Here is a 13,168-nt window from a genome sequence, read left to right on the forward strand (position 1 = left end):
AGAGCCTGTTCATCCCTCTGTAGCACAGGGGCTACAGAGAACCAAAATAGAGCTAAACTTAAGTACAGTTGGATTCACCACCAGCATTGTCAGAGAATCCAAAACTATTTGGAAAGGTTCAAATCAAAATATGGCTTAGCGGGAGGATTAATTTGAAGGCCAGGAAGTGGCAAACTGGATTGTGATGAAGCATCAGGAATTGGGCAAGTAGGAACTCTGCTAACCTTGCTCTGTGTCAAAAACTTATTACCTGCAGTATGATTTTCAGAACCAAACTATTCTTATAGTTTCCAGATTTTTTAATCAATAGGTTAGAAGCCTGTCTCCCCCTATGACTAAATCATTGAGAGAAATGTTGGCAATTGCTTCTTCCCTCCTTCATTTTTTGATCTAACAGTATTACCACCACTCCATGTTAAAAATCTGGAATCACAAGGCATGTTGAGGGCCTGGGTGTCTTATCAATTCACATTTTAAAATGCTTTTGAACATAACATTTAACATGGTACCGAGCTAATCAGATTGCAAACTGTTGTCTGTAAGAGATGTGAATAAAACACAGATTTTTTTTAAAAAAAAAAACCTGGTCTGTAACATGCTGTAAGATAAAGCAAGGTAAAAATCCTAAACTAAGAGGAAAGAATGAGAAAAGAGATTGAAAAGAGATTATTATTGGTGGTTATCCCCAGGGGTGGGATCCAAATTTTTTAACAACCGGTTCTGTGGGCATGGCTTAGTTGGTGGGTGTGGCTTGGTGGTCAAGTGACTGGATGGGCATGGCTTGGTGGTCATGTGACTGGCTGGGCGTGGCCAACTCAACATCACTCACATCGAGGCACGCATCTCCTCGCCTGGCCTCTCATGACTGTGGGGATGCTGCAACAGTCGTAAGTGTGAAAAATGGTCATAAGTCACTTTTTTCAGTGCCATTGTAACTTTAAATGATCACTCCACACAAAAAGTACCAACAAAGGAGGGGAAAAAAGCTCCAGAGAAGTTCCTGAGACAGAAAGTCTAGTCCTGCCAAGAATGTAATAAGGGTTAATGGAGAGGCAGTTTCTGTAAGCAACACCAGAATGTTTCCTTCCTTCCTTCCTTCCTTAAAGGATTAGGCCGGTAATTTCTTCTAACAACCGGTTCTCTGAACTGCTTAGAATGTTAACAACCGGTTCTAGCAAATAGGTGCGATCTGGTAGAATCCCACCCCTGGTTATCCCATTTGTTAAATTTATATCCCACTTTTATATAAACGAAGTATTGTAAACAAATGCATCTCCTCTTTTTTCTCACAAGCACTTCCTTTAAAGTAATTTCCTTTTCCTTTACTTTCCTCCTGTATCTTTGAAGATATTTTGATTAATTTATTTATGTGCATTAATAATAGACCAGGGAATATATTTTATTGACTGGTGGCTTGGTTTTTCACTAACAGGTTCAGAGACCATTCCCAATTATCCCAGCAGTGTGATGGATGCCACTCGAGATGCTGGTCTCAAGCAAGCTGCACCAGCAAGGACAGAGAAGCCAGCTGCCGATTTTGCCTACGTTGGGATTGATGCCATCCTCGAACAGATGCGAAGAAAAGCCATGAAACAAGGCTTTGAGTTCAACATCATGGTTGTTGGTAAGTCTCCTTACCTTGGTGTGTCTGGGTAGAGACTACCTTAGTCATGCTAGCTAAGTTTCTTGACACTGGAGGGTACCAAAAAGTTTGTACTTTGATTTCCTTCCACCATTCTATTTTAATCTGTCCACTCCTGATGGGTGTAAAATTTGTATGAACAACAGTAACTAGCTTTTGTGAATTCTTAAGGTAATGCAACTTCATAAATTATTCTGTAGATTACTAAAATAGATGTTTTATACTCTGAATGATTATGTGTTTTCTCTAATAAGCCTCTTTGTCCTGACTGGAGCATCAAACATCAAAGAACATGTGGTCTTTAATCAGCCATTTCAACTTTGATAAGCAGCTATGCTGCCTGGCATTCTGTGATTGAATTTCTTCCATGAAAAAAACAAAACAAAATCCTGCTTGTCTGTGCCATTCTTGAAAGTTATTTGAAGGTGCTATATAATTCTCCTTTAAAAGAAAAAAAAATCCCTCTGTAATCTCTTGAAAGTTACAGAGGTTGTTTAAAAAAACTGCTTATGAGCATTTCTTACCTAAACAATGACCCACTTCCTTTAGTCCCTTCTTACCCAGTCAGAGTGGATAGTTAATTTGAAGTTTGATCTTATTAGATGCAAGTCTGTTGACCCAACATCATAACTCTCACTTCATTCTTGCCCCTCTGTTCTAAACCCCACACTTTTTGTTATTTTTGTTCATGCTTCATCTCCTTCAACATTAAGGGTGTGTTTAAAGAACCTGAATTTTAAAATCTTGCAAAATCTAGCAAGTCTAGCACTTGATACTACATCAGCTTGTGATTCTTGAAGATTGCATGGTACACTCCTTGCAGAAGTTGATTTCCACCCCCTGGTTAAGTTGTGGTTTGCAGCTAGTTCTTTCTCTGATGCTTTGATAATAGGGTAAAACATGTTTCTTAAGGGCGATAGCAAAGACTAATGACAGAAAAAGTCTGAAAGATAAAAGGGTTTGCCTGAAAAGACAAATAAAGGCATCCTTCAATTTATGCATTTACTCAATAGTTAGACTTCACATTGTAGGAAGAGTGAGTGTTGCTGAAGAAGAATCTGCTGATCACTGACTGTTCTGGCCAGCTAAGTATAACATCACCCCCATTTGTGTATGTTACTTCAGGGAAACTATTTTCCTTCCATGGGAACAAAGAACTTTTTTTACTTTTGGAGAGGGAGAGGCAGTGTGTCGCTTCTACATTCACTGCTTTGAACTTTGAATTAAGGACTGATACAGGAACAAATAAAAAGAGTCCTTGCTCCATCAGAAACAGTAAAATATCTACATTCTTGACTGTGAGTGGTTGCCTGTGAGCCAAAGTGAACCAGTCTGGTGAAGGGGCTGGCCTAGAAACCAGGTGATTGTGAATTATAGTCCTGCCTTAGGCATAAAAGCCAGCTAGGTACCTTTAAATCAGTCCCTCTCAGCCTAACCCACCTCACAGGGTCATTGCTGTGTGGAAAATAGGAAGCAGGAAAATGAAGCATGTTTGCCAACTTGAGTTATAGATTTTACAAAAGGGGGATGATAATCTAATAATTTCCCTAAGCAGTTCTATTTTGTTTAGAAAATAGGTTTTTTCTTGTTAAAAAACGTTCTTCTAAAGTGACATTGATTGTTACAGTGACATTGTTCATCATGATTAAAAAGACAACAGGAATATTGTATGGCCAGTTTAATGGGACAACCTCATTAGTTTTTATTTTGGTAGATAGATTATTTGTGGCTGGCCATACCAGGTCTTTGGGGGGAATGAAATTATCAAGCGAAAAAGAAATGAGAGATCGAACATGGAATGGTGGTTAAAACTTCCCAATGATCTAGGGATACAGAGTGAAAGTACTATGATGAACCATGACTATTATAGGTGAAAATGTTTTTGTGAAAACAGGCCAAGGCAGGGAACAAAGATGAGCTGCAACTTCTGTTACAAAATAATTACATTTGCTTTTTGGGGAAACAGAAGGGATTGTTTCATTTCCAAACCTATAAATCAGTCCTGCTTTGCCTGATTGCCTTTTGGTAATTCTTGTTCACCCTGGCTTATCAGTGAAATGGTTTATTTCAAGTCTGGTTTAAAACTTGAAGGTAATTAAAAATTCCTGCTTTGTTCCCTCAATCATTTATAGCCCAATGGTTCAGTGCCATCTTTCTAAGATTCTCTAAAAAAAGTTGTGAATTTTTTTCCATTTATTTCTTCTTTTTCTAGGATTTTATAGCGAACTGGGTGTATATACTATTCAGCAAATATTTAGCTCCAGATGGTTAGCAGATTAACAAATGTAGACAGTTGACATTTATTTGAGGATGGTTAAAACAGCAGTTTTGATGTACACATGAACTGAATGCTTGACTGCTAAAAATACTTTGTTTCATTTCCTTGAAGGGGTTGGTACACAGTTTTTAATAAAATCTCAAAAAGTCCTGGCTCAAGCAGACTCAATATGCTTAGGAAGTGAAGCATTCAGTGTAGAATTTTTCTATCTTTATTTGTAGCTGTTTGGAAGGCAGTGCCAGAAATATAGCCATATATCTGGTTTCTTTGACACCCATAAACTTTTCATTTCTCTTCTTTTTAATATTCCTGGGAAGATTGGATTCATTTCTGTGTCTGCTTGTTTTTATGGATGAACAAAATTGTGTGCAAAATTAAAACTGCACAATTCTTATACCAGCATTTTTTCCATTTCATAGCCTCACTGTTTATACTACATAGTTTTATACATGTACAGTGAATTAGATCAGGCTGTAGAATTAGGACAGCTTTTCTGTGGCTGTCCCCCCTCCGACATTCAGAGGGGCTCCATCCTATTAGCCCTTCAGAAGGCTATGAAAACTTGGCACTTCACTCAGGCTTTGGAGAGAGCACAAGTGAACCAGTGATGGGATTCAAAAAAAATTTATTACTGGTTCTGTGGGCATGGCTGGATGGGCATGGCAGGGGAAGGTTACTGCAAAACCTCCATTCCCTCCCCACTCCTAGGGGAAGGTTCCTGAAAAATCCCATTCCCTCCCTACCCCACTAACCTGCTTTCCAGCTCCGTTGTCCTGTGCAGGGCAACAAAAGAAGACCCAGCTGACCAGCTGGGACTCAGAAGGCAGAGAATAGATGGGTGCAGGGCCAGTCAGAGGTGGTATTTGCCAGTTCTCCGAACTACTCAAAATTTCCGCTACCAGTTCTCCAGAACTGGTCAGAACCTGCTGAATACCACCTCTGAAGTGAACGCAGCAAATGTAAGATTATGGGGAGGTTATGTGATATTGTGGGTGGTATATATGGGATACGTGGTATTGTTGTGAGGTCACTTTATAATATTCTGATTTTATTTAATGTTAGTGTTGAGCTGTGGAAATTATCTTGCATAATATAAGACAGCATGTAAGTTTCTAAATAAATAAATATAAACATAACTATAAGTCTAGGAGGAAGGTTGGAATTAAATTGAGTTAAAGTATGAAGTTGTATTAGTCCTCAGTTGGCCTTGTGTTATCTCTGCAAAAGAATTAAGAGTTTTGCTGGCCCTTTAAAGGTAACTGTTTGGTTATAGCAGTTTATGCTTCGTGACAGGAACAAATACTGTGTATTACAGTTTTGGAAACATGTGATTTATTGGCTACCCTTTGTAACTAAGCAAGATGAAAAATAAACTTCTTTGACTAAATATCCAATCTACTATTCCTAGCAGGGACTTCATTTATTTTATATCCTTTCTGTGACATGCTTTCACACAAGATTATTTATGTATATATTTAATCCATTTATGTAGCCATCCATTTTCTAACCAATTCTGGGTGGCTCCCAATCGAACATTAAAACAACATACAGACCTTGGGGTCATGTCTTATAAGCACAGGGCCTCTTGGGTAGCTTCAGTGTTTTCATTTGCTTATGGTCTTATTATCTTCCTTATCTCCCATTTGGTATTCTGTCTGCTGTGACTGAGGCTGTTCTCACCTTTCTGAATTCTCTTCATTCCCCACCCACTTTTCATAGTAAAATAAAACTTAAAGTATACATATTTTATGTGATTAATTGTGCAAAACCAGATATTTCTTTACTTTTGTAACCACATCCCCATTCCCTTGTATACTGGGGTTCAGTGCCCGTGCATTAATAACCTAACAATGAAAACAATAAAAGCAACTTTCTTCTACCTGGTGCTTTCCAAATCATTGCTTTTTTCCAACAAGGTGTGGTAGTACACACTCATAATGTTTTGTTTTGTTTTTTTAATTAGAAGAGAGAAGTAAAGGTTAGGAATAAGCATTTTAAAATACCTCTTGATTTTGATGTTAAAAGGACCTGGCAGTTCAGATTTTTTTATAAATCACACATGCAGATTACATTTCCTGTGTTCTGTGTAAGACTTAACCACTATGGCAATTCCCTTAAACACTTCTTATCTAAATAATGGCTCCTGTATTTTTTTCACTGACATTTTTTGATCTTTTAGCTTCTTTGAATTTTGGTTTAAGTTATGGGTCCAGAAGATGGTTCAATTCATTTAAAAGAATGCCTGGACTGTCAAACCCAGAATTAGCATTTTGGTCTAACACTTAGTTGTCATTTTCAGCTTATTAAAAACAGAATTAATGAATAATTTTCAGAAACATTAGCTGTGTTCTCTTGGTTTTTAAAAGCACAGGTTTACCATACAAGCAGAGTATCAATGAAAGGAGAACAATGTTTTTTGCATTCCTTTTTTTTAAGTAGAAGACAGCTTATTTTTCCATCACTCATGTAAGCCCGTTCTCTGAAAAATAAGGTATATTTGTTTGTCATCCATGCATATTATTTCCACTAATAACAAGCATAAGCAACAGAGATAGAAACCAACAAGCAAATTTTGATGCACTCCCCATGTATATGAACTCTCAACATTTCCCTTAAAAGCAAGGAATGACATGTCTTCAGAGCAACTTCATGAATACTGAGCATACACAGTATATACATGGACTACTGTGGCATTCTAAGTTGGAAAAGAAAAAATGAGAATTGGAGACAGGGTGGCACACAATTGACTGCTTGGAATTAAAGCAGTCAATGGAATTAAAAGCCAAGAATAAATTACAATTTTTTTTGTACAGTTCCTTGTAAAAATTCCATAGGTTATAAACTATCAATATTAGGAAAAATAATGTAATGCCTGTCAACCAATGCGGGGCACTGAAATGCAAATTTTGGAAGTGAAAAGGTGCTCATTTATGGAGAAGGTGGGATCCTGAATTGGAAGAAACTGAATGTGAACTTCATTTGAAATGCTGTTGTGATTTTTTTAGCTTATTGATTTGACTGGGAATTAAGCACAACCTACATAATTTAAGGCAAGCTGACATTACTTGTTGAACCAGGAAACCTATGGACTCCAAATGTTGATGAAGAGCTACTAAAAGCTCCAGTTAGCATGACCAATTCCAGTGTGGTTAAAAATGCCACTTTGAGCTTCTCGGATAACAGAAGGCATGCAGATGTAACTCAAACAGAAGCACTCTCCTTTTTTTAGTTATAAACTATGTACTTCTTTCTCCTTGAAGGTATCATAAAGAGATGAGAAGACTGAAATGATCTTCCTAACATAAGAAAACTTGGACAGAATATTGTTTGCTTTTTAGAAAATAGGATCATCCAAATTACAGAATTGAAAAGAAGCAAAGACCAGAAATTAAGCATGTATTATAAAAATTAGCTTCTCTTTTGCTTCTTAATTATCTTATTAATTATTAATTATTCTTTTATTTTTGCTTGTTTCATGCACGTAAAGCAAATTTAATAAAGAGCTGCTTGTAAGGTAATGTTTCATTCCTATGCCTTATATACAGTTAACATACAGTTTTCCTTTATGCTTCTTTTGTGGAAACATCCAACAGAACAAAATAAATGTCATAAAAATATAATTCAGTCAGAAATCAAACAATAGCAATCTTTATGTGTATCATCACATGTTTTCCAAGGAGAGGTTGGATGTGCCCAGACTAGCCATGCAGTGGCTTCAGTAATAAAATGTGGCTTTCTGAAATTTATTTCCTGCTATGTTTTAGGTCAAAGTGGCTTGGGAAAATCAACTTTAATCAATACCCTTTTCAAATCCAAGATCAGTCGCAAATCAGTGCAACCAAGTTCTGAAGAGCGGATTCCCAAGACAATTGAAATCAAGTCCATCACACATGGTGAGTGTTGACAAGAGATTGTTTGCCTGTCTTTTGTGGAAAGTTAGCACCAGGGAAAGAGGGTCTAGGGCAGGGGTGTCAAACTCAAGATCCACAGGCCAAATCCGGCCCGCGGGATGCTTAAACCTGGCACACGGGGCTGGCCAGGAAGTAGCAGAGGACCGGCCCACAGTTCCTCTGGCAGCCAAAATGGGGTGTGCCCCCTCATGGCCCATTTTGGCCAGCAAAGTGCAAGAAGCATCCGTCCCCAGCCCAGGGAGGAGAACTATAGTGCTGATCCAGCCCTCTTAAGAAATCCAGTTTGACACTCCTGGTCTAGGGAGTCACCTTTTGGTTGACTAGGATAAAATGCTTAAACTTCTTTATCAAGAACATCTTTGATACATACATACACCTAAAGAGGGATTGTCATGCCCTTGTTAGAGTCAGACTCTGAGGGAGAGGAGGAACAGCCGACAGGGAGTGGAGGTGTGGCTCCGGAGGTTGTGGAAGAGGCTGGGGAAGGGCATTGGCCAGCTGGGCAGTCAGAGGAGGAACCAGGCCCATTCTCACTTCATCCTAGGAAATGCAGGAAGGAATGGAGAAGGAAACAACTTGGCTTACGAGAGAGGAAGCAGCCATGATCCCCCTCATTGGTTGCAGCTGGGGAGAATAGTATATAAGAGAGACGGTTAAAACACAGTGTTGCTAGAAGCAAAGCATGTTTTATTTTGGGCTGAAGTTATCTTGGTTGGGGTCCTTCCAACAGACTGTGCCTTGTTATCTCCTTGAAGTTGGTAATTACTTATCCTGGTCAGTTGTGGAAATTCCTTCATTGTAGTTTGTTTTGGTTTTTTATTTTACCTCTACCTGCTCATTAAGTTTGGATTGTATTGCTTTCTTTTGAAGACTATTTTTGAACAAGTTTTATCTCCAACTGAGAATTATTGAACAGTGGGGCCAAGTTGGAGGCATTAAAGGACATTTATTTACTTTTTGGATTTTGTTACGTTTGTGTTATACTCTGGGTCATCACAGGGATTTCCCATATACTCATTGTGTTCATCCCAAAGTGATACGTTGCTATTTAATATCTTCACTTTCCATTTCAGATATTGAGGAAAAAGGTGTTCGTATGAAACTGACTGTCATTGACACTCCTGGATTTGGGGACCACATTAACAATGAGAATTGGTAAGGAACTTTCAGTGGAGAAATGCACCAGGACAAGGGGAACTTGGTACTTCAAAAACTATTCCTACAATGTGACCTACTCTGATTTTTTGTTTGTTTTTGACTGATCCTGACTGACTGACTGGTACAAAACCAGTTGTGACCAAATTTTCTTCCATCTCTGGGCTGGAACAAAAAGAGACTAACTTAATCAGGATAAGAATAAGGAAATTATTTTGAAGAGAATGAGGATAGAAATTTGCCAATATCGCAAAATTATTTTCAGTTGAAGTTAGTATTGTTGATTACTTCCCAAGAATATGTTTCACCTAGGGGGAGGAGAGAATGGAATGGAATTACTCTGCTTTAGATGATAAAAAGCAAAAATTATGCCAAAATTTATTGATTCTTCCAAAAGCTAGGAAATTTTCTAAACCAAACTGTATTTTATAGACATGGAGATTTGCAATTACTTTTACATCTTTTCTCATGAGGATTGGCTTACCAATTAAATTACTCAGAAAAGAACTACGATGGAATTCCTTCTATAATGCGTAGGAAAATGTGATGCCATAGTGCACTATTAGCAAAGGGCCACCTCCAGGGTTGATGTGAATTATATGAGTGGAAGAAAGGACTCTTGAGAATACATCTTACTATTTCCTTAGTATTTTGCAAGGAATCATCTGGACTAAGGAATATCAAATGACATCAACCTTCCAAAGACAACAAAACAATAGTGGCATGCCTCCAAATACAGCAAATGCAAATTAGCTTCAGATTCCATTCCTCTCTTTAACTTTAAGGGGGCCTGCCTGTCAAAGAACATAGAAATACAGGGGAGAGCTGAAGGCTGTAAAGAGACCCTGATACTGAATATTGCATCCTCAGGAAACTACCTTTATTTGAATATATATACACTGTGTGTGTGTGTGTGTGTGTGTGTGTGTGTGTGGTATTCAGCTTTGTTCGGGTATTTTTCCACATCATTATAGTTGTGCTTTTAAAGTTGTAGCAACATTTCGGCAGAATCTCATCTGCCATCATCAGGCTTCTGTATAGAGTTCGTCTGAGAGTCAGACTTTCACAGCCGTTTCAGTTTTAAATTTGGGGCTAGCCTACTGCTGTGCCAGAATAGTTTTTTCATCATCCTGATTGATTGGGAGTCTTGGTCTGTGTTTATTGGTCTTGGAGTTTGCTGTGTTCTGCTTGATTGGCGTTTCTAATATCTTCTGTCTGTTTTGTGGCTTTTTTTGTCTTGATTGGCTGGCAACATTGTGTTCCTATATTGGAGGCTTTTAGTGCAGCTTGGCTCCGAGTAAATGGATGGCTATCATTTATTAGGAAGCTAGGTTTCATCTGGGTGCCTGGTTGGGGTGTGTTTGAGCTGGAGGTATCAGGGGGGATCTGTTTGTGCCCAGGTGTTTGCCTGGCTTGTGGTGTGGAGATTTTTTAATGACGTGGGAAAATACCCGAACAAAGCCAAATACCATACATGTAAGTACCCGCGAAAACTTAAGAAAACATATATGTGTGTGTATGTATGTATGTATATATGTATGTATGTATGTGTGTATGTATGTATGTACCTGCCTGGATGAACACAAAAATGCAGTAAAAAACTGGAACACACTTCGTCACTAGTCCAACACATGATAGCAACAGGTCATAGCATCGACCCCCTTCCCCATCCAGGTGGTAAGACCAAATAGTTACCCAGCTCAACCCTCATCCTATCCCAATGCTCAAGGCAAGAGTCAGGGCTACCAGCCCTCTAGAAGCTAAAAGCATAGGGATCTCTTGGATGTCAGGTGGGGGGGCTGGTCCAAAGAACTGCAGTGGCTGCCGTGAAGGTGCAACTTCAAGATTCCATCAAATGATGACATTAAGGGTGTATGTACCCTATCTAACTTTTCATAGCAAGCACTTGAGAAATCCTGTTTGCCAATACTGGGGGGCTGTGGTGGATCTCTGCCTACAAGCAATGATCTGTTGTGTCTCCTGAAAAAGTCCAAAATGAAAATGTTAGCCTTCCTAGCAATTCTGTCAAAACGAAGTGGCCAATTTTTGTAATACTTTCTTATTGCTCATAATAGTAAACTTAAAGCAGGCTGTGAGTTGGTTTCTGTGATTCCTTGTCCAGGCATTGTTTTTCCCTGCAAAGGCCTAGCAAAAATACAAGTGCATACAAACGAACATTTATAATAAGCTAACATATTTTCCTTTTATTACACTTGGCAAGCTTAACAAAAATCTAAGAGAAAACCTATGTGGTCACTAGGAGTCAAAAACGACTTGATGGTAATCAACCAGTGCTTCAAAGCTTGAGAAAGTGAATGAACTGACTTTTTTTTTTTTAAAGGGAATCCCTACATAGAGACATTTGCCTCTAATACATTATATTCCTTTCTTTCTTGCACAGCTGGCAACCGATTATGAAGTTCATCAATGACCAATATGAAAAGTATCTCCAGGAAGAGCTAAATATTAATCGGAAGAAGCAGATCCCGGACAGCAGAGTTCACTGTTGTATATATTTCATCCCTGCCACCGGCCACTCGTATGTATGCTGCTTCCGAACTGTAGCCTCTGGTTTTCTGTAGATGAGCTCAGTGGCACAGATTGTCGCCTTTCCCTGCAGTCAGGCATCCAAGAAAATATGTGCTTGCTCAGTGCCTGCCTTCAAACAAGCCTTGCATCATTACTAGCCCTGTTTTCCTTCCCCCTTGCAAGTTACATAAATGCACCTTTTCAGTTGCAGCTGGACATAGGTGCTGATTCACAGCTTGTCTGGCATGCAGACCTATCCTGCCTTGAGAACCAACATACTTCCACGTATTAGCTCTTCCCCTCCTAAACAGCCGCTGAAACATTAGACTGCCTGGGAGAGGCTTTCTAATTGAGCCCCACTGTTTCCCTCTCACCCTGCTGCTTGCGTGGTAAGCGGTGCCTAAAAGTCTGCCTAGTGTATTCCTCTTCTCCCAGAAACATGTGTTTCCAATATAAGGCTAGGGTTTTTGAAGCTATGGGACACATCATTTTTGACTTTCATGTAGCTTGATATCCCTGCTGGAGGTTAGGCCTAGGTGTTCCTTGGGCCTCTGCCCCAGACAGTTCATTCTAGGGCCTTGCTTTCCTATCCCATGTCAAAAAAAAAAAAGACACATGGATTGAGGGAGGGGGAGTTGGCAAGAATTAGCGAGTTTATGGGGAGAGTCGAGTTGCAGTTTGCAGGCAGGTTGTAAAGTATGTGGGAAGAGTCAGGAAAAAAAACATGGATGTTCCCAACCCCTCTTTGTTCCCCTCCCCCACTCCACAAAACCTCTTTCTCTTATTCTGCTTCCTTTTAAACTTTTTCGTAATTACTCCTGCTGGTTAAGGGTACACTGTGAGTCTTTCTGGTTTATGATAACTGTATTCAGAGTTGTATGGCTTTTGAGAAAACTTCCAAGTTTAACTAAGCACCTTATGTATGCGTATAAGCCCATCTGCAGATAAACTGACCCCGTGTTAACCAAAACACCACATAAAATGAACCATCCACAAGTAAGCCAACCCTTGGAATTTTTCGTGTTTTAATTTTCACAGTCAGCTTATATGTGGGTGGCACATTTTTAATGGTATTTTGGTTTTTTAAAAAATTTAAAAATCTTGCTTATCCATGTTCCTATGCAGAATATGTGGATACTTTTTAAAAGTATTACTGAATATACTTGTGGTTGAGCCTATCCACGGATAAGCCAAACCCAATTTTCTGGGTGTATTTTGGCACCTTACATTCTGTGAGCATATATAATACATGACACGTGTGCACACACACCCATTTCCACTCTGAATTGATTTGGCACCGCCTTCAACTCAGTGTAATTTTCTGTTCTTGGGCATCAGGGAGGAGGACACAGAGGGAAGCTGAGTCTGCTCTTTGTTCTACTTTCTTTTAAAGCTTTACTTCCCCACTTCCATAAGAGCTCCATCAAAGACACTTTAATTACACAAGAAAGTACCCTGCAAGTCCTTGACTTGCAACCATTAATTTTATGACAGATTGAAGTTATGACAACATTGAAAGAAGTGTCCTACAGCTGGTTCTTACACTTACAATTGTTGCAGGATCCCTGATCAAAATTCAGGCCCTTGGATTTATGGTGATTGCAGTGTCCCAGGGTCACTTGATCACTGTTTCCAACTTTCCCTGCCAGCTCC

General features: G+C 39.1%; 1 protein-coding gene across 4 annotated transcripts in view; it reads left to right on the forward strand.

Moving 5' to 3' along the window:
- Positions 1-13,168, forward strand: part of SEPTIN9 (septin 9) — a 282,859-nt gene that overhangs the window by 252,180 nt on the left and 17,511 nt on the right. For all 4 annotated transcript variants that reach the window (XM_026667548.2, XM_026667551.2, XM_026667550.2 and 1 more), the window contains 4 exons: positions 1,433-1,624; positions 7,685-7,813; positions 8,905-8,986; positions 11,388-11,525. In XM_026667548.2, the coding sequence (XP_026523333.1) occupies positions 1,433-1,624; positions 7,685-7,813; positions 8,905-8,986; positions 11,388-11,525 (541 nt within the window). The remainder of the gene's footprint in view (positions 1-1,432; positions 1,625-7,684; positions 7,814-8,904; positions 8,987-11,387; positions 11,526-13,168) is intronic.

This window comes from Notechis scutatus, chromosome 2 (assembly GCF_049901735.1).
Source record: "Notechis scutatus isolate UNSWTSFEM ecotype Mainland chromosome 2, rNotScu1.2, whole genome shotgun sequence".
In the NCBI taxonomy this organism is placed as follows: Eukaryota; Metazoa; Chordata; class Lepidosauria; order Squamata; family Elapidae; genus Notechis; species Notechis scutatus.